We start from the raw sequence: 23,864 nt of genomic DNA on the forward strand, positions 1-23,864 counted from the left end.
GATTGCAAGGGCTCGAAAGGGATCTCGGGGTTTTGCAAAGAGAAACCGGAGCGTGTGATAATTTAGCAGCATATAGTAGCAAGGTCATGGTCGACCCTCGCCGAAATTAAACTGGTTGGTCGCAATTTTCGCGTCAAGTTCTCGGTCGGAGCGCGCACGTGTTTGCAAAGAGGAAGCTGCAACAAACAACTCTCCCCCTTGGCATTTCCTCGAGAGGAATCATCAGAGGTAATGACACTCGCGTTCGCTGTGTACTGCCGAAGGTCGGCAAATGGCAAATGGAGAGCGAGCAATCAAATCAGCACTCTGGTGTTTATGTTCCATGCAGCTGACACAACCAACATTATAAACGCACACTCTGTGATCGGAATAGCTCATCGTCAGTACAAGCTCTTCACTTCCCCTAGAGAACTGCTGTGTACCGCATTCGCAAGCAAGAATACTTACTAAAATATACTTAACTTCCAAAATAAAAGATAAACGCTTACAATTCAAATGAATACACATTTGGTTTTACTATTTCTATTAAACAGTGATCAATTAATAATTTAAATTTTAGATGATTGGCTACTTTTACTGAGATTACAATCATCACGTGAGCTTCAAATGAGCACAAAGCAAGGAATATTTAAGTTATATATTTGAATTACTCTGACAAATTTCTTTTAAAGTAAGTTTAAAAGTGTCTAAAATGGCCAAAACCATCTAGGCATGACTGAACTTTTGTGAAAATTTCAGAATGGTGTGTTTGGTTTTAATTTTGGGAAATAAAAATTTGAATTAAAAAAATTACTTAATTATCCGTCGAAAATGCAGTAAACAAAACACTGGTCAACTTTTCCCAACCTATTCTGATGCACTCATGTTTTTTGGGGATGCGTTCAAAATAATAGACATCACTAAAAAAAACTCGTATTAAAAATATATTATTTATTTTGGAGCGGGTGTGGCCTGTCCTCCAATCTCCTATAAATTAGATAGCTTATATACCACTATAAAAAGCCGTGCCACCTCAGCGATAGCTATATTTGACTTCTTTCATTCATTGAACAATATCTATTATTAATATTGACAGGTTGTATTTGTCTTGGGTTAAGCAAACAGCATTAAGTTCGCTCCAAAATAAGGCTTCGCTTATCGTATACTGTCTCATGCAATGACCAGAGCCGATTTCAGCGATAAAAATAGAAAAATTGCCGTGCCCATGATTAAGGAAATCTGTGTCAAATGTCATGAGAGAAGATTCTCAAATAGGAAGTAGGCTGGGGATCGTTGCAATATTGCGCGCGAGATGATAACGATTTATGCTCTCTCACCTAATTGTGTCGCAAGGTCGGTGGAGATATGGCAATTTTGTCATTATCATCAACGGAGGGATGCCGTCGAGTGCAGAGAAAAGTCTCTGGGCGGTCACATCTTCGTTGGCTGCAGCGCCGCTGAGAGGTCAGCCTTACGCACTCTTCGCCTTTCACAACCAGGTATGCAAATTTATATTTTTACTGCACTGCTAGGCAAATCTTAAGATCAAATCCACCACGATCAGAGAAGAGGAAAAAAAATCAAAACTGAAAATTTTGTTTTCATTAGAAACTCTTATTGAAGATTATATTAAATATATCCTCACATTAATTTAGCAATTAAGAATATAAAATATTTGCAGGAATAGAGCATTAGTAAAAGTTTCTGGAAAATAATGTTGAAATAAGAGATTGCAAATAATTTTTAATTGATGTCCAATCTGCCGTTGCAAGGCGCGGACAAGCATTTATGCATGATTTCTGCTTTGGCCACAGAAAATCCGTATATTTTCCATTGTTCTGCTACATAACTAAATGTAATATTGACTTAAACGATAACAAATCGAATTGAAAAAGGTTAAAATTCATTATTTCACTGACAATTGAATATTTTTTTTCTTAACCAAAGATCAATTTTAATTTGTATGAACCACTCTAAATAAAATTAATGCGATAATAAGTCAATCACAAAAAAGTTCCCTTAATTTCCATTGCACTCGTTCAGTTCGTGCTGAAAAATTACAAAAGTTACAGTCGAGTTAAAGATAAACAAATCAGTACCGTTTGCAATTTATTTTCTTAAAAATCTCTAACATAAAGACGAAAATTTACAACTGCGACAGATAAATGTCGTTCCTATCTGGCGCGAGACGCCGTAAATAATCGAGTTGTTATAACTCCTGCTCGCTGGCAACCTTTTTTGTTTGAAAACCTAACTCCGGGAAAGAGGTGATTGTTCTGTTGTAAATTATTGTCTCTATGGTGCGACGATTTACGACCGTCGTAGGGCAACAAGAAAGACTGTACCACGTGCGTTCAAGGTTTTTTTGTACAATTTTCCAACTTGCCTCAAATATTGGACTGCGCTTTGCGATGACTGTGCAATTTCAGAAGGTTACCTAACATAGTCTCTTGGCAAAAATTGCACGGTTTATAGCAAGAAAGTTACTTTAGAGTTGTCGTGCAAAATCAAAAACAGCAACACCCCAGTTAAGGGAGTTAAAAAATTACCATGGTTAATCAACTGTCATTAAAATTATGTAATTAGTGAAGTCAAGCAATTTCGGTTTACGCAATAGTTAGACTCAGTTATGTAATAGAAATTTGTTGCAAAGAGCGACCAAAACAAAAAATATTTTCACATTGCCTCTATCTTACTGATTTTTTTTTAAAGAAATTCACATATTTAACGAGTGAAATTTTGGGGGGAAACAATGTAATCGGTAATGGTTTTTAACATGTGTAATCCTAATAAACTTTAAAACTTTAAAAAATTTAATTTTTATTCACTTCGGAAAGTATACATATTATAAAATGGTTAATAATTGGATCAGAGCTGATTTAAAACGATTATTGCGATCTAAAAACTGACTCATAATGCCTATTCAGGGGAAAAATTTTACATCACATAATTAGGAAAAATCGGAGGAATAGGATGGTAGGGATTGTTGCAAAAATATCCGTTATGGGAACTTGGATATCTACTATTTTTATTGTGAAACTCAAGCTGGTCGAATGAAACCAATAAATTTCCAATTGTGCATCCCTTAAATATTTTTAATTGCATCAAGATGTTTTAATCCAATGAATTTGCAAATAAAAGGTTGAAAATAAAACGGAAGAATGAGTGGTGACGGAGGCTTCGGCGAGGATCTGATCATGGTGGACGAGCAGCTGTCGTCGTCGACGCTGCGGGGCGACAGTTTTATCTCGCCATCGTCACCGCTGCTGATGGACGACCTGTCCCTGGGGCCGGACGCCCCCTCGACGACCCCCGGCACGGCGCAACTACCCTCGCAACTGGCCATGTTCGGACTGCTCGACTATACAGTTTTCAGCGCCATGCTGGCCATGTCGGCGCTCATCGGCGTCTATTTTGCCTTCTTCGCCAAACAGAAGCAGAATACCACCGCCGAGTACCTGATGGGTGGCAAGAATATGGGCATTTTTCCCGTTTCAATGTCCCTCATTGCCAGGTATACAGATTTTAATAAATTTTAAATGGCATTTATGGAGTGACTGGGTGTGGTTTTTCCAGTTCAGCAATCACAGTCATGGAATAACCCATTTTTTAATGTATTTGAAGTTACACCTCTTTTATATTTATTGTGACATTTAGGAAAATAAGATTAATTTAAATTATCTAATCATTCGTTCAATTCAAAGCTAATAAAATGAATAACCATTTGCTAAAATAGAGAAAAGAACTTGACCTAAAATTACGTTAAAAAAATACATTTTTCGTATCTGTTTTCATCCTTTTTGATTAAAAATGATTAAAATACAACAATAACAAAATTAAGAAATTTATCGGAATTCTCAGACTGAAGCTTTAACTTAAATCGTTTATAATTTATCAGCATAATTCAGTGCTTGTGTGCAAATTTCATTTTCAAACAGCCTTTTGAGAACTTCAATTTAAAGCTTTATTGTCAAATGCAAATCAGTTTAGATTATAACCCTTGTTATGCTAGGGCTTTATTTTTAACTCGTTTGCAGCTAACAAAAGCAATTGAAAGTCATGATTGCTGCAAATTGTTTCAGCTATATCTCTGGGATCACGTTGCTAGGCATGCCGGCTGAGATTTACGTCTACGGAACGCAGTACTGGTCGGTGTTAATCGCGATTCTGCTCATGTCCATTGGCTGCGGAGTCTTCTTCCTACCCGTCTTCTACAAACTGCAGCTCAACACGTCCTACGAAGTAGGTTTAGTTTTGTGCAAGCCAATATTATTAATTCAATTTTATTTAAAGGAAAATCTCGTAATTCAGTTTGCACAGTTTCAAATTCAGCGTTTGAAACTAGTGGGTACATTTTTGAAAATGAATAATAATTGGAGAACGTTGTAGGGGGAGTTTTGGAAGTTTTTTCTTTAAATTTTTTTAATTACAAGAAGGTTTATTTGCAGGGATTAAATTAGAAAGGTAAAAATTGGCGTTTGTCCCATGCGGCGAGTGCCGTTTATTCTAAATATTCCAATGACTTAAGAGTTTGCTGGCCAGCGACAGTGATTATTTTTTTAAAATATATAGAGATTATGCAACTGGCTTGGCTTGTATGCATTCGGGTTGCATAGCTTGCAATTTTTGCAGGCGTTTCAATGACCGCTACCCCCTAACCTACGCATGCAGTCGATGCAAGTTTGTTTAGAATATAGAGCAGCTAAAGAAAATTCACTAATTGGTCTGGATAATATTTTATTGCTTTAAACGAGTAACCACCGGAAAAAATCCGGCATTGATCTGCACTTTGAAATTTATTTTCCAACGATAGTAAATTGAAATCTTTTTCATAACATATAAAAATATAAATAAATAATTTTCTCACGAACAGACCAAGCTATTAACATAAAGTTTGAGCTGTTTATCAGAGAAATACCCCGTCTCAACTCTAAGTTACTCCTTTTTTCTCTCTTTTGATAGAGTGAATGGAAAACCAATTATTCTTTTTTCCCAGTATCTGCAGCTGCGATTCGACCGTCGTGTTCGCCTGCTCGGCTCGTTCCTCTACATAATCAGCACGGTATTTGCATTATTTAGAACTCACGTCCCCTCGGGACTCGGTGTGCAATATGACTTGACGTCTCCTCTAACTCGACTTTCATTTCTTTGTTTCCTACGGCCAGTTGCTGTACATTCCGATTGTGGTCTACATTCCGGCTCTTGCATTTAGCCAAGGTAAACATACAAACAATCCGACAAAAAGCAATAATGAGAATCCCTTTTCTGTCGTTCGCAGTCACCGGCGTGAATTTGCACTTGGTTACACCGCTCGTGTGTCTCGTCTGCATTTTCTACACAAGCCTGGTGACAATTTCCGCTGCTTGTTTGTACGAGCTGTTTTGTATTCTAGCTTTGTTTTATTATTTAGGGCGGAATGAAGGCGGTTGTTTGGACGGACGCCCTGCAGACAATTCTCATGTTTGGTGGCGCAATTGTGGTTGTTGTCGTTGGCACAGTCGCTGTCGGAGGCATCGATGTTGTTTGGCGCCGCAGCGAAATGAGTGAACGCATCGAATTCTTCAAGTAAGGATGACATTTAATTTTAAACCGCGAAATCTCCACCTCAAATTAATTGCCAATTCACAAATAAATTATTTCGTATTTAGATAAAAACTAAAATTAAAGAAATTTGATTTCAACTTACAATTTTTTTAATTTAAAATTAAATTTTCAGCATGGATCCCAGCCCAACTGTGAGGCACACGTTTTGGAACATTGCGTTTGGAAGTTTCTTTGGCTGGATAACCCATATTTCCGTCAACCAAGGCATGGTGCAACGCTTTTTGGCCATGCCTTCGATTAATAAGGCTAGAACGTAAGGCACCAAAGCATACTATACGACGTCTAAAAATTCCCAAACACCAACAAATATCTTCTGTTTTACAAGTAAAAACTTATGCATATCCCAAACACCATAAACCATAACTTGTAAACAATAAAAGAAAATTAGGGAGAAAACATTAGGTAAAATTTATAATTCGAGTGATGAAGAATTTTCCTCGCGTTTTTGGAATAATGAAAGTTCATATCTCTTTCCTCTATTATAAATAATTCCAACTTTTTGACATTTAAATATACTGTTTGTGCGTAGCATGCTATTTATTTTTTGCGTGGGTGTGATGGTGATCGTGTCTGTGAGCTGCTACACCGGACTTTTAATTTACGCCACATACCACGACTGCGATCGAGTGACCACCAAAGTACGTGTCCAACAAAAACAGCCGGCAATTATTAACGCTTGGCATAAACACCCGCAGATCATTCACGCGAGCGACCAACTGCTGCCCTACTTTGTGATGGACGTCACCGGCTTCATCCCGGGTCTACCAGGTCTTTTCATGGCTGGTGTTTTTAGCGCTGCATTGAGGTAAAAAAACACACACACACACACACAAAACCAAAGCTTTTTCTTTTACTCCCTCGGTTCAAAAACACAAACCAGACAGAGCGAGTGGGAGTCGCTTATTTCTACCCGATTAATTTATTTGCTTGTTCTCTACATCTCTACTTTCCTCGTCGGAACAAAAACTGACATTAGTGAAATTGGTTTCCGCCTACAGCTCCATGTCCACTGGCCTGAACTCGATGGCTGGTGTTATCTTCGAGGACTACATCAAACCCCGCTTGAGTGGAAAAGTTTCCGAGGCTAGAGCCAGCTTAATGATGAAAATCATTTGCGCGGCGATAGGCGTCTTTTGTGTCTGCATGGTGTTCATCGTGGAGAATCTCGGTGGCGTGCTGCAGGTTGCCTACCCCTTAAATCACCCTCTAGTAGTTTTAATCAAAAGGATTTGGCAGGTGTCAGGCAGCTTGGGCGGAGTTACCAACGGCCCCATGCTGGGCATCTTCACCCTCGGCATGTTTTTCCCGTGGGCCAACTCGATTGTGAGCGAACTATTTCCAGGGGTTGCCCTTTATTAAAAATTAAAACCACAACAAGCTAGGCCCTTTCATAATGTGGTTTTCGAAACTTTTTGTTAACAATTGTTTTATGTAAATATGGAATCTCTATTAACTTAGAAAAAATTGACTTTTCAATGAATAAATTATTTTTTTATAATTTTCAAATTAAGACAGCTTCTTTGCCCAAATGATAACTATTCAATTATTCATAAATATATCTGATAAAAATGATTCCATTGAGCAGATGATGAAATATAATTTTTTGAGCCGTTTTTCCAATCACCAAAAGCAATTTTATTTTTGCAGAATTGAATATTCCATGAATTCAAAGCTGATTTTGGCCACGTTATGAAAACAGGGATGGTTTCTTTCTGCACGATAGTATTATTAAATACATATTATACAATACATCTCTGGCCTTATCTCCCCCGACGTCATTTCGTGCAGAAAATTCTAATTTCCTTATTCGGCAGGGCACGTTCGTCGGAGGGGTCGCCGGGCTGCTCGTTATGAGCTGGATTTCATTTGGCACGCAGGCGGCAATTGCTGCGAAATTGATAACTTTCCCAAAGAAGCCAGTTTCCGTCGCCGGCTGCACGCACCTCTATCCCGACGCTTTGAGCAGCATCGTGGACGATCCCCTGCTTCCTGTCGAAGTCCAGTAAGCAAGATTTTTAAATTAAATATTATAAAACATCAGTAGATCTCTGAGACATATTTAGTGCCTATGAAATAATTTCTTCAATATCAAAAACCGAAAAGAGTGAATTTTAGACAGATGACAGTTTCCTGAGCGTCCAATTATCACGCATCATTAAAGTTACACGTCATTATTACATAACCAAAACCATTTTAAAACGTCTAAAATCCACGCAGTTATATATAAGTTCTGGTTGGTTGAGTGATTTTTTTTTCAAAATATAAGGTTTCATGTCGATTTTTTCAGCTCTTGGAAATGTTCTTTTCGTTAATAAAAGGAAGTGGGATTTATTGCAGTTTTTTTTAATTACATTTGAACGAAGTAAGCTACAAACAAGATGTGCCAAGAAACCACCAAAATAAACAATTTTGCGTGTCTAAATTTCACAGCCCTAATTATCTGTTATCACAAAAAAGACATATAATTTTTGTTTTGTTCTGATTCTTAAAATTTTCCTCACAAAGTAGATGAATTAATCTTTTCCTTTCAAAACTTCTTAATCTAAATTTTACAGTCACACAAAAATTTCAAATGCGTGTGGATTTTTGTTTGGATAGGGAAGAGCCGCTGTCAATTTACAACCTGTCGTACACGTTGTACTCGCTGACAGGCCTAGTCGTGGTGCTGGTGGTCGGATTGCTGGTGAGCTACGTGACCGGCTTCCAGGACCCAGAGCAGCTCGACCTTGACCTGCTGACCCCACCGATTCAGCGATTCTTCCGAAAGAAGGGAGACGAGCAAGGCAAGGCCAACGGTCGGCCTGCCCGCGCTAATGGAGATGTCGAGAACCCGAAGCTGATGGAGGCGTTGCTCTCGAGTGCTGATAACGATGACAAGCGTGGCAGGACGGAGCAGCAAGGCGCGACGGACGAAGAGCCGCAAGCAAGCTGAAAATAAAATGTAACCTGGAAAGAACTGATCTTTATTTTGAAAATTAAAGTATTATCATGTTATAACTGATTAAAGTGGTACTTTAACTTTAATTCCTTTTTATATATTAAAATTCAACGCTTTGCGTAATTTGTAAGTAAGCATTAGGTATAAATAAATCAGTGAGATAATATTAGAATAAAAAGGATTCGAAATTTGATGTATAAAAAAACTGACAGAAAAAGAGAAGTAATTTCATAGGATTATTAGTAAATGAAATATGTATTCAAAATACAAAATTTTTATAATTTTATTTAAATAGGAAAAAACATCGTCAAGTTGTAAAATATTGTTGATTGTTAATAATATTGGAGAGCTCTTTTACAATCCTGTCAGCAGGGAGTCTCACTATCAAATGTTAAAAATTATAAGCAAACCTTGCTGCTCCACATTTTATCATGGAATGGGAAAAGATTACTATAAAAATTGCACCCATCCTATCATCGCGAAAAATCATGGACACAAATTTTCAAATTTGTCAGAATAAAACAGCCAACCCGGCTTTAATATCTTCTCAATCGATTATTATTCTACAATATTCTAGATAGCATTATGTATTTATTCTTTCCTTCTCGACCTCGACTCTGTTTAGTGTCTAAAATAATATCCTTTTTCAGACTGATGAGATATGATACAGTCGGTTTTCGAGCGTTTAGAAGAATTCCCCTCCCTCCAAAATGTTCAACTTGAGTGGTCCTAAAGTTTCAACCAATAGCGGCTTGCAAAGACCACGTGGGTGGATTTTGCCACCTCTTGCTACAGCTGGTTCTGCTAGTAAACAACAAACTACCCACGAATTCGCTATAACACAAAGTTGTATTTATTTCAAAACAAAACACAAACAGACCCTATAAACAAACACTGAGAGAGGTAGAGTTGATTTCGCTTTGGTTACTAGATTCTAAAGCTATCATTTTAATTATATGTAATTATCAGGAATATTTTTTGTCTCAGAACTCACAACATATGTAATTATCGTAAACATCATAGTTACACACAAAGATCAAGAGAGGTAAACCCAAGTTGAAATTGATTTGCGGCGACATGAGTGACGACGAGGAGCCGCAGTTGTCGGCCTCTACCTTTGCCGCCCTGCAGGAGTTCTACAACGAGGAGAAGGAGCGGCAGGACAAGCTGCAGAGGATCCTTGAGAGCACCAGAGACGCTCAGGAGCTGCCGCAGTTTCAGGAAGACTGGGTATAAAAATAAGAATTTAACTATTTGCACCTAAAATCGGTGCGAATAGGATGGACAAAAAGCATGCAGCTTCTAAATTCGCATCTAATTTGATAATCATAGCGATCGAAATTTAAGAATTTGTGACATTCATTTCTGGATTATAATGGACATGTCAGTCGTGACTACCAGCCACTTATTTGCACCTAATTTAGGCCCCCTAAAATATACACATTTTTTCCATAGATTTTGTTTTTGATTTTACAATATACATATAACAGCAATTGAGCCAGTTTTGGTACGATGACGAAACTGCAGACAGACTCGCCCAAGAAGTCCTCACTGCTGCAGGTCCTGAGGGGAAAATTGCCCTTGTTTCGTGCCCCACCCTGTTCACTAGGATCAGGAAAGCCAACCCAAATGGTATTTGACATCGACATAAATATCTGTCTCCTTTTATATGAACTGATATGAACCTTCTAGTCACCCTGTTTGAGTATGATGAGAGATTCGCAGCATACGGCACAAATTTCTGCTTTTTCGACTACAAAAGCCCGTTGAAAATCCCTATCGAGATGGCCAGCGCCTTCGACCTTGTGGTGGCTGACCCCCCTTTCCTCTCAGAGGAATGCCTCACGAAAACAGCAGTCACCATCAGATACCTGGCCAAGGAAAAGATTCTCCTCTGCACAGGTAAGAGCGTAATAATGAATTAAATAACAATCATTAAACTCAATCATTGCAGGGGCAGTGATGTCCGAGCTTGCACAACGACTGCTTCAACTGAGGGTGCTTGATTTCATACCGGGTCATAAAAACAATTTGGGCAACGAATTCAGGTGTTTTGCAAACTTTCAGTGTGGATTGTGACGTAATTAAAACTTTTATCTAATTTTATATAAAATGTATATGTTTATATCTATCACATTTAAAGTTGCACTAACTCAAGCCCAAGTTGGTAACCGTGACTCTGGTGAAGTCGTAGATTCCAAAAAAGACTGCACCTCCGATTGATATCCACATCACTCTCGGAACTATCCCAGCAAACAAGCTGAAGGATTCACATTAGAATAAATTAAAGGTATCATTTCCAGTGGCATTACCCTCGAACGCCTTTTTCCGAATAGACAGTTTTGAGCACCTTTGATATCGATCCATGGTTGCCAGAATCAGACAACATTATTCTGGTCTTTGCAACATCCAAAGGTGTTGTTACAGCAGCAGAAATCCCGCCTTATGAAAATTTAATAGAGAAATTAATTTAAAACTATGATTTTACCTGCCAACGCCCCGCAAAGTGAGGTAATTCCTGGGTCGACATGTTCAACACCTTTAATAGCAGCCAGCTCCTTTTTAAAAGCCTCCCATAGCGAAAACTGGATCACTGAAAAAGGAATTTCTCTGGCAACTGTACTTCCGAAGCCGCGATAAAGGCCGCGGACGCCATCCTTCCGAACAGCCTCCCTGGCTACAGTCAGGGCGGAAAGGTGTCTCGCGGTTGTTTGTCTTCGTTGCTTGACAACCTCCACCGGAACTCTCACCACGCACGCTGCCTAAAGATTTACTAATTTAATCCGTGAACAGGACCAATAAATTTGTAAACAAACCAATTCTCCAAGGCTAGCGGCTGCCATGTGGACAAGAAAAGCATGCTGAGGAGGCAATAGAGGAAGGCCAAACCTTTTCACCGTGTCGTAAGTGCAGAAAAATACGGCGGCTGTAATTGTTATCATACAAAAATTGAAATTAATCACCCTCGCCATTGAGATATTATGCAAACCATTGGGCGCAGAGCCGAGTGCAGCCGGTCCAACGCCGGAGTAGATTCCGCGGAAACCGCCGGATTTCCAAAAGCCAGCATGGCTCTGCAGACGCGTCTTTAATGTGTCCAATGGAAATAGGGCAATGTCCACTGCCGTTCCTGCCGCACCACCTGACTGAAAGAAGTGTTTAACTCGTTTAACTTAAGTTTCTTGGGGAAGATTGAGAAAAGGGAGAAAAGCAATCTTTTTACCGCCAAGGAGACGAGAAAAGTTGGTTCAATCGCAGTCATTTCTTGGTTGGGGCCAAGGAAAACCCGGAGTGTTTAAAGTTTTTGTTGAATCCATAACATTATGAGTCAGAATTGTCTTGTAATTTGAATGTAAAATGAGTGGCGAGCGTGAAGCTGTTGATGGAGGATGGTCTCTATTGATTTTTATACCAGCTGAAATGCACGTGGTAGGCTTGCCGGAATTTTGGCGCCAAATCTGGACAAAGTTTGAAAATTGAACACTTGAAGGTCCTCTGTATAATCCCTATGGCACAACTGGCACAACAACTATACAGGGAGCAAAATACGTTCGCGCATAATTTTTTCAACCTTTTCAAGAAATGATGCAGATTATAATTTTATTAGCTGTGAATGGGAGGGAATTTGGGTGGGGAGAGAGAAAGAGTTGACTATTTTTAGACTTTCCCAGCTTCCGTACCAGACGCTTTTAAAATATTATTTGTCTTAAATATAACATGACATTTAAATTTCATATTACTGGTACAAATTTTGCTCAATTAATATATGACATATTTTTCAATCTATTATTATATAATAAAATCATCTTAGTTCAAGCTGATCCCAAACAAAAGAGATACGGAGAATTATTGATTTTGTTATATAGCTATTTATTATTAAAATGCATGCTCTTCCCATATTTACTTATCCATGCTATTATATTTAGAAAATAAAATTTTATTACAATCCGAGATTGATTACATAATGTTAATAATTTATTTAAAAAAATATTCGCTAGCTCCAGCGTGTACATCAGTGTCAACAAAATATGCCATCCAATTAACTTAATGGATTGCCTGTGTCGTACACCAGCAATATTATTATAAAAGTATGAGAGGTGATGCATAGATAAAATTTTTAATTTTGTCACAGCAATCTGCGCTCCGACGATGAACGATCGTTTTTATCCGCAGCGCCTGTCAACAACACCCGATCGATGCGCGCGATGATGTCCTGCAGGCGCAAGTGGTCCACGTTTAATTGATGCGGAGACGGTTGTTGCAGCTGCCGCTGTGCCGTGTCTGCGGCAATCGATGCCCTGTCTGCCGCTGCACAGATTAGAACCGATGTTGAATAGAGTGGAGATTAAATAAAAAAATTACAGCTGGGCATCCAAAGTTGCACTGGGCTCGGACCGAAGTAGCCGACGGCCATCAGGTGCGCGTGAGGGTGGAAACACAAAGCGGTCGCCGGCGGACACTCGCCTCCCCCGCCGGACACACTGGCCAGAACTTTGCCAGTGTCCGCCTGCCAGACAACAAAGGAGCCGTCCTCGCTTCCCCCGATCAGCAGCGAGCCGCACGGGCTTAAACACAAGCCCGTCTGGATTCTGAAAATTTATTTTATGAATTTATTAATATCTATTTGCTCGTTTTCAGAAAATATAGGAATTCTGCTTTCTTTATCACGAAAAATCGTTGAATGTTTAATCCAGAAAACTACTAAAAGACTGCACTGTTTTAAGTGCTTTCCAAAATGTAAATAATCCCTCAAAATCACTGGATTGAAATTAAAATATTTAAAAATTATCGAATTACAGTTTAGTAACGTATACTTTCCGAATAACCATTCCAAATTTTATGATTTTTTATTATTTAATAAATCCGGGAAAATAAAAACCTGCACTTTGCCTCCTGAACTCTGCATTAAATTTAAAGAAACATTAAATATATTTGAATTAAAATTTTAAACTTAAAGTCTACCGAGAAATCACAGCGTATTACGCGAATTTTTTGGCCATGCGGCACAAAATTCGCAGCGCCACATATTTTCACATTCCTTCTTAACTTTTGGAGCGTCAAATATGCGAAAAACATATTCATTCTCGGGAGCAGAAGAATGTTTCATTAGTGGAATTAAGGTTGTTTGAATTGTTAAGAAATTAAATTTTCTCACGCAAGAAATTCCACCTCGCTGCTGCAATGGCAGCCGCTCATTTTGAATCAATGGCCGCACGATTCATGCCCAGTCTTGAAATAGTTCACAGAGAGCAGAGGTAGTGTATCAAAAGAGCCGCACTGCGTAGTTTAATCACAAACGATGCACTTAGCTTTGCTATAGGCTTGAATGTAGGCCGCGGTTTTTTTCAAGCTCAAAGCTTAACATACTCTTTCAGCAGTTTATAGAAGGCAAAAAAAAAGACTAACTGACAGGAAATTAAAAGAATATTTTTAATTTGCAAAGCTTACAACTTTAATTTGAAAATATAATTTTAGATTTGAGTTTAGAAACGTCCTGTCAGTAAAATCTGCGGAAATTACTTACTTATGCGAAAGGGCGCCTAAAAAACTCTGCAGCATGACTCCAGTGAGGACATCAATCATGCGGACAACGCTGTCCCGCGCCGATATGAAAATGCGTTTTCCGCTGGGGTGCACCTGAATTGCACTGATAGAAACGCCTCTCAGGTCGGCAAGCAAAAACTCGCGTTGCAGTGTCCACTCGAGTCCGTCACTGCTTGTCCACGAAAGGACGTGGCCCTCGCTATCTGCCGAGTAAAGCGTCTTGTTGCAGTCAAAGCAAATCGAGGTCACAAAACCTTGGTGGCCGTCTAGTTCCTGCCACAGCTGTGCGAAATTTATAGATTAATCTATGCAAAGACTAAACCCAAGCTAACAATACAAATTTGACCTATTAATTTCATTCGCTCACTGATGTTTTTTTGTAAATATTTTACTTTTTAGAACTGAGGGAACGAAACTTTTGATACTTGTAATCGAGGTCACTCTAATAAAAGTTTCTGATTGAATATATATGTTAAATTCTGAAAAAATGCATCTGATCTATTCCTGCACATTGCAAGAAACTCGGTCAACTGTTTCTTTCAAATTTAAATAATTATCGAATGGAAATTTCCAATGAAAAAGACTTTTCACTTTTCATGTGGCTTTTGCTTGATTTACCACCGCTGAAAGGAGGGAGAAAAAATCCTACTTGAAAGCACGGAAGTTTTCTAATAGTGATAGAGTAGAAATCACTAGGTGACGTCTTGCTAGAGGGAGTTGATTGGAATTTACTTACATCGAACTCGTCGTCATCCTGATCATTACATTTCCACACCCGTAGAGTTTTATCTTTGCTGCCGCTGACGATGGCATTCCTCTCGCCTGGTACGAACTTTGCGCAGTAGACAAACGAGGGATGTGGAAGCATCTAGACGGGTGAGAGGCGACAAAACTTACACTTCACAAAAGTAAATCTTGAATACTCAGGTAAACGAAACGAGAGCTAAGCTGTAAACTTTCGCTGCGCTTTTAAACTTCCGTGAGACACGTTCAAAGGGAATTGAACTATTGTTGAAATAGACTTAATTGAAGGTTGACGAAATCCCGAAAAAGCGGATAGAATAGAAAGGGAAGGAATAGAACAATATCTGGCACTCGAAGACCTTCATGATTTCGTAGTAAATAAAACATAGATCCATAAATAATTTTTGCTGTCATATATTATATTGTTTTAAGAAAATTAAATTGGCACTGTGCCTGCCAAATCCTGCATTAAAATCGGTAAAATGTTTTTAAAATCACAATTTTAATTATGAACTCTACAAAAGAAATATTGTGTGATAAGAGGCAAAACCACTTTTCAGGCGAAGATGTGAAGGATTCGGTGCAAAAATAAATGCATGAAAACAGTATGAATTTTGTTGAAATCCTGCAATCAATAGTTTCTTTCGCTCCCTGATTTAAAAAAATCAGCGTGAAATTAAAAAAAAACATTTCTTTCGTTTTTCCTTGTTAGAGGAAATCAGAGTTCATCTGGTTAGGGTTTGTTTCCTCGTATAGTTTGGGCGAGCAGGGATAAAGAGATGGATTTTGTCGTACCTTAGCAATGATCTCATTTTGCACGTCCCATACAATGGCGAGGCAGTCTGCGGAGGAAGAGACGAGCCATTTATCATCGTGCAGCCAGGAGAGGCAGTAGATCAGTCCCTCGTGGCCCTCCAGGCAGCTTTTGAGCCCAAAGTCGGCAGCCTGCGTGTGCGAGTTGGAAATAAAGTAGTGCGCCTCGCAAATTTAGATCATAAAAGTTATCCATTATGCATACTTGGAAGACGTGGATAGTTTGGTTGGTGGCGGCCGCCAAAAAGTTGCCCGACGGCGCAAAAGCCAAGTTGAGGCAGGGAAACGTCACGGCTGCAAGCGATTTGTTCAGCTTGTCCGGCACTTTGCACAAGTGGCCATCCTTCCGCGCCAACGCTGGATCAAAGTCCTAGCAGAGATAAATGAATTTCAAACCTATTCGAGCTGACAATGAGCGTCGCGAACTGACATTTAGAATAGCGTCAGGTGGAAAATAGAAAACCAGATATTAAAATTTGTCGGGGTTTGGGCAATCGTTTTTGTTTGCAAATGAGCAATAATCAGACTTTAGAGCCTCGGAACCCTTAAGAAGACTTAAGATTTTCTTTTATAAAAACCGAAATAACATCCACCCAATCGACTCCAAGAGCTATGTTGTCTTCTCAAAACGTCAAAAATTGCTAACGCCTATATGAACGAAATAAAAGTACGATCGAGAAAGGAATGGGACATTTAACATAAATACATGAACATAAATAAGAATGAGAAAGTTTTTAAAGCAGCTGATATAAGCATAGGAAAAGAAAATTATATTGTGGATTTCAACTCATATTTTCAATTCTATAGAGGCCTGTTTGCTCCTTTTTAATTAATTAATTTCCTTGTAAAAGGCTTTAAAAAACTCTTTCTTTATGTTTAATAGTTAATTTGAAGGCTAATTTTACTTTCTTATCATTTTGCTCTTCTGCGCTTGGAGCTAAAAAGTTTATAAATAGAGTCCCTGAGGTACCTAAAAAAATGGAAAACTAATTTTGTGTTCTCGTCGGAGAAAATAAAAGGCGCTGCGCTGGAAGTTTCCAGTTCTCTCATTTCCCCGACAGCAAATCCTCAACTTAACGAACTAGTCATTAAAAACTCCATCGCAACAAATCCGTAACAGCCGCAGAGACGAATCATTTGGAAGCTCATTTGAAGAATCAAAAGGCGGAAAACGGGTCACGCACCTTGTTAACTCGCGATCCGTTTTGTACGTCTATTCTACTGCCGCTTGCAGGCCGTCCATCATCGACGATGTCACGGCCATTGTTGATGCGTTGTATGCCACCGTTATTGTTGTTGGTGCTGCTGTTGCTGATTTCGCGGGTCCTGTGAGCCTCCGTTCCGCGAACAGTGACAAAGACGGAGAACCGCGTCTTCTTCCATGGACCGCGGTTCCACCAGCCAAACACGGTCTTTTAAACAGAAAGGAAAAATGCTTTATTTTGTGTTTGCGACGAAGTCATCTCCAATTTATATAGCTCAATTTATAGGATTTGATTTAGTTATAAAAATGTTGGAGGGACAAATTCTAACAGTAGATTTTCTTCTCTGAAGCAAAAAATATTATCTTAAAATAACCAGACGAATATGATATATAACAACGGTCTTACGTCAATCATTATTTTTTTACCAGGTCTGAAGCAAATATTTTGCTGATCAAGTTTCACATTTTACGTCGTTGAAAGATAAAGGAGCAAGATACTTACTTTGAAACTGTGCGATGAAGAGAATTTCGGCAGGCTGAGTGGCTCGTAAATCTGCAGGCGCAGTTTGGAGCTAATATTGTACTCTCCGGTTGATGCTCTCAATTTGAGAAATGCCCAGCCGATGCAACGCTCTTGCAGGTCTAAAAGCAACAGATTTATTTATTTCAATCCAATATTAATAGAAACTGGAGGCAAACAATTTCTCATATGAAGTGGAAAGTGAAAAGGGATATTAATATATTGATATCAAGACAACCTTTCACTTGAAAATGTTCATTGTTTAAATTATTTGCCATGTTATATGTTCCAAGAATATTTCTCAAATATACAAGCAGTTTCCATGCGATAAATAACCATCCCTCGAAAACTTCGCTCCAAACTTAAACATCACTTGTGTTGTGTAAAATTATTCACCTGAACTAGGGACTCTTACCTATCTTTGTGTAACACGAGGAATACGAGCTCAGTTTGGGCACAAACAACTCCAGAAATAGCACAGTGTTGCTCTCCAAAGCCTGTTTTAAAGGCAAACAAAACACCAAGTCCTCTTCCACGGTGGCTAGTTTTCCTTTGAATTTTGAGACGAGCCCCGTAGACGACGCCGTTATCGTGTCTTCATGACTGGTTTTGAATTCACACCCACTCTCAACGTCCAAAACGTGCACCCGGAGGAAAATCCCGGCCGCCGGCATCGACGGCAGAGGCACTTCGCACACGTGAACAGACACCTTCAACAACGTGTCTGTGCTCTCAGGAAGTTGTGCTGGAAAAATTAATTTGAATATTGATTTCTCACAATAAGTAGCTCGGAAACTTAATCTAGAACTTCGAAAGTCTTCTTTTTTGGTCATACCATACGACCAGACTTGTAAATCATTTTTAAATATTTAAAAAATGTTGTCGCAGTTAAAAAATATTTAAACTGAAAAATCCTTTACATTAATATCATTTGATCAGAGGCAAATCTGGCCTTGCACCTTACAATAGTGAAAAACATAATTAAATCTCAACTGGCTTTATTTTTCAATTTAAATCAGTCCTTGAAGACCTCTTAATGCGTCAATCACAGAAATTGCTAAATAAATTCAGTTAACTCCCATAGCACATAGCAAAGCCTTAGAGAAACGTTTGAGTGACATTCAAAGCCGCGACTAATCTGATTTCAAAAAGCTTTTAACAGCTTCATTCTGCTAGTAAAATGGAAAATTCTGCACGCAATATGATTAGATGCCAGATAGGCCACCTGCTCCACATGGGAGTCGACTCTTTTGCATATCTCTTTCAAATGCAGGCGCTCGTGTGTAGCGCTGCCTATGCTCACGCTTCAACGTCCTGCTGGCACGTTTCCCTCTTTTTAAATTCAATTTCAGGGTTTCCTTCCAAGCCGGCAACACAAAAAGAAGCAAGAATAGCGAACAAGACCGAAAATGCACTAAGAGGAAAAGAACGACTTTCCGCACTTCACTGTGCTTTGTGGGAATACTTTTAACGGCCTTCTCAACTTTCCAGATGCAAAGTGACTCAAATTTGTCGTTAAAACTTTTACTTAATGCTAAGAAAGATGATTTAGAGTGTGTTGCTAATTTTTAGCAAATTGAAAAAGGTGCATATTTTTCTGAAACAGTCCTAAAAATCAGAAGTTATGTATTTTTAAGAAAAAGAAGAAAAAGAATACAATTTTGAGGAATAGGGTTTAAATTAATTTACAATGATCTTGAAAATATAATCGTTGAGTTGTTCGAAATTTTAATAGAGTTTGGCTTATTTTTAGGTATGCAATAGATTACAAAAATTTTGTCTTCAAAGTTCAATAAAATTGTTCCCCGAAGAACTTTGTATCCCCTTTATATAAAAGCGGAATATATTGCTGCCCACTGGATTAATTACTGACAAGATAAATTGAGCTGATGAAGAGAGAAGGAAAAGGAGAAGTAAAAGCAAAAACAGGGCAACGAGAGTGAAAAGATGAAACGGAGCGGACAAACGCTGGCAGTCGATCTAATTAAAGCACTTTGGGCTGCGAAAGAGAAGAAAACAGATTGTTAAAGTTGATCAACCCTTACATTTCGGCACTGCCTGTACACTCGGGCTCATTGGTTTCAGCTCAATCGATGCCTCCTGTTGCTGCTGCTCTTCCAATTTGCGTCTCCGCCGTTTTGACTGAAGAGCCGGTTGCTTCTCAGCCACTGGCGACGAGCAGACAGAAGCAGCGCTAAGCGAATTCCTCGAATCCGTGATTTTCAAAGGTGACTGGCAGGGCAAAAGAAAGTAAGCAAGATCGCAATTGATTTGAGCTGAACAAGCAATTACCGACGCTACAAAGGACCGTCTGGGATGACGTTTTAGGCGATAGCAAAACATGTTCTCTCAACTCCAGAGATGTTTTATCAAAGCCCGGCTTATTTCAATTTTGCGTTCACTATTTTTTACTCTCCGGGAATATACACGTCGATAGCGTTCATTCAAAAAGACAGATTATATTTTTGTTTAAGCTCACAACAATTTTACTTCTGAAAATAATTTCAAGATAAAAGAAAAAATATTTTTGATCCTTTTTGGTTTAGTTACAACCGGTTTAATAAGAACTCTTGCTTGCCTTAATTGCTGGAAATTTTCAGGGGCTGCTAAGTCTTGACTTTTTGATCCTTGAGAACGTGAATTCAAGGTCACATCCGAATGTATTTTGCTACAGATCTATTTATTTGTTTTAGCAACCCCCCGCCCTCCTCCCCTCGACAGACCGGCGAAACGCGAACTTGTCCTACTCTTTCCAGACCCATCACACCAGAGTCGAATTTTCCTATTTCGTCAACCCATACCTACCCCAAAAGCGATTCGATATTAGTTATTTACCAACCACCCCAATCATCCCCAACCCACCTCCCCCGACCCCCACCCTTCCTCCAAAATCTGGATCGCTTTAACGCGAACTCGTCCTTAGCTCCGCAGACGCATAAAACCGCGCAGAGTCGAATTTCCCTCTTCAGTCAACCCCGACCTACCCCAAAAGTGATTCGATATTCGTTCTCTACCTGGAATCCTGATCATCCCCCACCCCCCTGACCCCTCCACCTTCCCTCCCCAAATTGGATAGCCTATAAGCGAACTCAACTTTAAAATGCCTAAAACTATGCTGAAGTTTTTGGGAAAAGTCATCACAGCCTCGACAGTATTAAACGTTTTTTACTGCTTAATTTTTCTTAAATATTAGACAATTTCAAGCATTTCATAGCTTTTCAGAGCAATAATCATAATAAATATAAATCATAATAATATATTTTTGGTACGTAAAAGCTACTAGGGATGATGCACAAAAAATAGTCGACCGTCTAAAAATCCCAATCCTATACTCACAACCAGCAAAATATAATGCTTCTTTATTTTTCAACTGACTATTTTCAATTGGTAGAAATAGATCAAGGATCTTTCAAGCGCTGCGATCAATAAAGCCAATTTATAGGGCCACGTAATGACTCGTTTCCTAGGCAGCACGTTTTCAATTCACTTCAAATAATATTTTCCATACCTTATCCGCACTGCTGCAGCTCTTCGCCGGACTGCTGCTGACCCTGATGCCTTCCTCCTCGAGCGAATTTAAAACAGTCGGGTCCAGTGGGACTCCTTCCCCACTCGATATGTCTGAAAGTTCTCTCTGGTCCATTGGCGACATGTGTTGTTGGCGCCGAATCGGTTTAATTGGTGCCAAAACTCGAGGACCACCTGCAAGCAATTTGCTTGGCGTTCTGCTTGTAAAAAAGCAATTTTCGGTTACAAAATTTGTCCCCTCGTTCGCGTCGATATCATTATACCGTGCAAATTGATCGTCGTCATCAAGCTCGGCGCCCAAGTTAAAAACACCTGCTTCCGCACGTTCCAGTGCCATGTCCTCGCGCACATTTTGGGTTGAAATCAAAGTTTGCTGTGCGTGAGAATTAATTAAAAATTTTACAACAATTATGATTTTTTTATTTTATGGCTATTTAAAAAATATTCAATTAAATATCAAAATTATGCGTTACGTGCAAACTAAAAGTAAACACACGCAAACCATTGACGTGTGCATACTTGAATAATTTATTCAACTGTGGTGACATTCTGCGCTGCTAAATATCTAATTTAGAGATGAATAGCGTGTTTCAACATAACCACACGCAGAGGCTATAATCGAGTGCTTATAGAACTGGAATTCACAGCAGCATTGTGCAATTAATGTTGTGCTTAATGACGTAAATTCCTAGCTCCTTCATCGATCACCCAAAATAGGCGGAGGTATTCAACTAACGTCAAATTATGAAAGTTTCTTTTGCTGTTAAAAACCGATGAAGACCGGAGCACACGAATTTTTCATGATTTTTCGTTTGAAATTAAACGCAGCTTCCTTGGTGTTTTTATCTTTCCGTATTTTTATAGAAATTTCCAGCTCACTTGTTTCGGCTACTGCTTGCATTCCATTATAGCTAATGAATTATAGGGCTTAAATAATCTGCAGCCGATAACAGTTGAGCAGGAAGTTTCTGTTACTCATTTATTTGAATAAAATATTTAAAAAAATCCTTTTCTTTTGTGTTGTGCATGAAGCAAGCTGCTTTATTTGGAATCAATATGTATGTGTGTGTGTATATTTATAAATTTCAACGCTTTAATGGATTTCCCAGATACAGAACAATGTTGATGTCTAAAAGAATTCGGAGGAAAATCTCGAAATGATGAGAACGATCGTTTGCATGATATTTAATCATTCTTCTCAGTTGAATTAATATAAATGCTCGTCTGCTGCAGCAAGCAGTGGCTGAGTGCGAAAACGAGATATACGTGCTTTTTATACGCCAAAAGCTGCCTCATTTTTCTCATCTTCTAATGACAATGAAACGAGATCCACGCGGAGCATATTTCGTACAGAGGAGCCCAAAGCACAAAGAGGAAATTGCAAAACGTCTTATCTCTATTTTGGGAATATATTCACTCTTATTAGATATAACTTAATCCACGAATTTAAACTAATAATAATTATCTCGGTATTGGAGGAATTAGCAACAAAAACTAGTGTTTTGCGCAGACTTAAAATTAATGCAAACTTTTGCTTGCTTGATTGTGGGCCAGTCTGTTCCACATTTCATACCGCAGGCGTCCGTTTCTTCTTTCTTCTTCTCCCCTTCTTGCTCGCGCTGACAGCCTCGTCCAGCAAATCCTCAAAACTTTTGCCCTGCTGGGATGAAACAATTATTTTTTCGCCGCGTGCTCGCGGACTGAGCGCAATTTCGTCCTCTGCCATCTCCATTGGTGCGATTTCACTGTTTAGCCACTCACGCGAAAGAGTAAACACGAAGTGGAATGTGAATTTTGAATTGTGAGGGCGGCCGCGCGTCACGGCTCACATGGGGTGCTCACCCTTGCGTGACTGGACACCCCTGACGCCCGCTGCCACCCTCTGCTGAGCGTGCAAGCAACTACTTTTATAGGTGAAAAATAAGCTCTATACTTCTGGAGGAAGAGGATAGCATATTAATATATTTTAAACTAAATTTTAATAGATCATTTTTTACATTGAACAACAAATAGTATTTTAATATTGTATTTGTAATGAATGATGGAATTAGAAGCTGTGTGTGTGAAAAACAATCTATCATTTTCATTAAATACAAAATAAGATTTTTAAAACAAAGAGCAAGGAAAAGAAACGTGAGCCTTTTGCGTGCCTTCAATATTTTTGATTACGTTACTCAGGGCATTTTCTTAGCCAAATCGTTGCGGACATCCATGATTAATTTTTCAAGCTAAGTCGAGTTTTTTCATTGCCGTTTTTTGAATTAGGATCGATCGGCCGAATAACAGTTAAAATTTATAAATAAAGGGGTTAAAATGTAAATTATTGATTAAATCCAACGCGATGTAGTTTCAAACGCCTCTCTGAATGAGAGGTCCACAGGGACTCAATGTACGTTTTGCACATCCACTACCAAATACAGGATTAGTCAAGCAAATTAATTCGGTTGAATTTCCACGTTATGCTGAAAATAATATCACGTTCGTGCACACGTTTTTGCCAATATGCTGTAGAATTAAGTGAAAGTGTTGGCTGTTGGTTAGGTCACATGACAGAAGATATTAAGTGGAGTTTAATTGATGCTGTACAGAGGCAATGAATTGATATTTATGGTAAATAATGCTGGCGTATGAGAGCCGGGACCCTGCTAACTCAATTTCAATGTAATTGGTATTCTGAAATTGTTTTCTGCCTCTAGTAGCTATATACTTGAATTAATTAACATTTATATGCAAATCACGTTTGCCAAATACATTTTTCTGCTTTAAAAACCAATTTAATTCACATCTCTAAAATGGGCTCAAGCGTGGTAGGGTAGTAGGTTTCCACCGCTATTTAAATGCACTTTCCATGTATTATATCTCTGTGGATAAAGAAGCCGCTTCATTCAATCAGCGGTTTAAAAACCAACTTGCACGTGAAAGAAGTAGAGCACATTTTCCAGTTGCGCTTTCCTGACTACGCATTTTCCCCACATGAAAATTGCACTTTA

The 23,864-nt window shown here is 38.8% G+C and overlaps 4 protein-coding genes across 6 annotated transcripts; 2 read left to right on the forward strand and 2 right to left on the reverse strand.

Moving 5' to 3' along the window:
- Positions 1-1,349: 1,349 nt before the first annotated feature.
- LOC135945793 (sodium-coupled monocarboxylate transporter 1-like) lies at positions 1,350-8,589 on the forward strand. The gene is made up of 14 exons (XM_065493671.1): positions 1,350-1,478; positions 3,121-3,493; positions 4,062-4,221; positions 4,976-5,041; positions 5,145-5,196; positions 5,258-5,325; positions 5,390-5,544; positions 5,696-5,836; positions 6,113-6,221; positions 6,279-6,388; positions 6,582-6,765; positions 6,820-6,906; positions 7,398-7,585; positions 8,182-8,589. The coding sequence occupies exons 2-14, from the start codon at positions 3,141-3,143 to the stop codon at positions 8,513-8,515; spliced, it is 2,007 nt and encodes a 668-aa protein (XP_065349743.1). The 5' UTR covers positions 1,350-1,478; positions 3,121-3,140; the 3' UTR covers positions 8,516-8,589.
- Positions 8,590-9,303: 714 nt separating this feature from the next.
- On the forward strand, positions 9,304-10,634 carry LOC135945795 (EEF1A lysine methyltransferase 1). The gene is made up of 5 exons (XM_065493674.1): positions 9,304-9,424; positions 9,509-9,751; positions 10,012-10,153; positions 10,214-10,423; positions 10,476-10,634. The coding sequence occupies exons 2-5, from the start codon at positions 9,599-9,601 to the stop codon at positions 10,598-10,600; spliced, it is 630 nt and encodes a 209-aa protein (XP_065349746.1). The 5' UTR covers positions 9,304-9,424; positions 9,509-9,598; the 3' UTR covers positions 10,601-10,634.
- LOC135945794 (S-adenosylmethionine mitochondrial carrier protein homolog) lies at positions 10,622-11,936 on the reverse strand. The gene is made up of 6 exons (XM_065493673.1): positions 11,745-11,936; positions 11,511-11,667; positions 11,338-11,447; positions 11,010-11,283; positions 10,834-10,963; positions 10,622-10,781 (listed from the first exon to the last, which is right to left on the reverse strand). Exons 1-6 carry the CDS (start codon positions 11,781-11,783, stop codon positions 10,670-10,672), a joined length of 822 nt encoding a protein of 273 aa, XP_065349745.1. The 5' UTR covers positions 11,784-11,936; the 3' UTR covers positions 10,622-10,669.
- A 317-nt stretch (positions 11,937-12,253) lies between these two features.
- Positions 12,254-22,762, reverse strand: LOC135945792 (jouberin-like). 3 transcript variants are annotated; one of them, XM_065493669.1, is made up of 13 exons: positions 22,448-22,762; positions 21,138-21,247; positions 20,855-21,071; positions 19,392-19,578; positions 17,762-18,091; positions 17,329-17,468; positions 16,807-17,034; positions 15,828-15,992; positions 15,605-15,754; positions 14,802-14,933; positions 14,159-14,347; positions 12,884-13,110; positions 12,254-12,829 (listed from the first exon to the last, which is right to left on the reverse strand). In XM_065493669.1, exons 1-13 carry the CDS (start codon positions 22,604-22,606, stop codon positions 12,685-12,687), a joined length of 2,379 nt encoding a protein of 792 aa, XP_065349741.1. In that variant the 5' UTR covers positions 22,607-22,762; the 3' UTR covers positions 12,254-12,684. The 3 variants fall into 3 exon arrangements, with proteins under 3 accessions (XP_065349741.1, XP_065349740.1, XP_065349742.1); XM_065493668.1 differs by having other exon boundaries at positions 12,255-12,829; positions 14,046-14,347; positions 22,448-22,761; XM_065493670.1 differs by lacking the exons at positions 20,855-21,071; positions 21,138-21,247; positions 22,448-22,762 and adding an exon at positions 19,639-20,008 and having other exon boundaries at positions 12,256-12,829; positions 14,046-14,347.
- Positions 22,763-23,864: the final 1,102 nt, after the last annotated feature.

Source organism: Cloeon dipterum, chromosome X, assembly GCF_949628265.1.
Source record: "Cloeon dipterum chromosome X, ieCloDipt1.1, whole genome shotgun sequence".
NCBI classification, from domain to species: domain Eukaryota; kingdom Metazoa; phylum Arthropoda; class Insecta; order Ephemeroptera; family Baetidae; genus Cloeon; species Cloeon dipterum.

Bases quoted from the DNA above. Each gene is read 5' to 3' on its own strand.
- LOC135945795 (XM_065493674.1), top strand. From the start codon at position 9,599: ATGAGTGACGACGAGGAGCCGCAGTTGTCGGCCTCTACCTTTGCCGCC. The intron at 10,154-10,213 runs GTATTTGACATC...TGAACCTTCTAG, and splicing joins CAGGAAAGCCAACCCAAATG to TCACCCTGTTTGAGTATGAT. The intron at 10,424-10,475 runs GTAAGAGCGTAA...CAATCATTGCAG, and splicing joins AAAGATTCTCCTCTGCACAG to GGGCAGTGATGTCCGAGCTT.
- LOC135945794 (XM_065493673.1), bottom strand. From the start codon at position 11,783: ATGACTGCGATTGAACCAACTTTTCTCGTCTCCTTGGCG. The intron at 11,448-11,510 runs GTTTGCATAATA...TAACAATTACAG, and splicing joins ACTCGGCTCTGCGCCCAATG to CCGCCGTATTTTTCTGCACT. The intron at 10,782-10,833 runs GTAATGCCACTG...TGAATCCTTCAG, and splicing joins TCGGAAAAAGGCGTTCGAGG to CTTGTTTGCTGGGATAGTTC.
- LOC135945792 (XM_065493668.1), bottom strand. From the start codon at position 22,606: ATGGAGATGGCAGAGGACGAAATTGCGCTCAGTCCGCGAGCACGCGGC. The intron at 17,035-17,328 runs GTAAGTATCTTG...TCTGTTTAAAAG, and splicing joins CTTCATCGCACAGTTTCAAA to ACCGTGTTTGGCTGGTGGAA. The intron at 12,830-12,883 runs GTAATTTTTTTA...TAATCTGTGCAG, and splicing joins GCAACTTTGGATGCCCAGCT to CGGCAGACAGGGCATCGATT.
- LOC135945793 (XM_065493671.1), top strand. From the start codon at position 3,141: ATGAGTGGTGACGGAGGCTTCGGCGAGGATCTGATCATGGTGGACGAG. The intron at 5,042-5,144 runs GTATTTGCATTA...TCCTACGGCCAG, and splicing joins TCCTCTACATAATCAGCACG to TTGCTGTACATTCCGATTGT. The intron at 6,907-7,397 runs GTGAGCGAACTA...CTTATTCGGCAG, and splicing joins TCCCGTGGGCCAACTCGATT to GGCACGTTCGTCGGAGGGGT.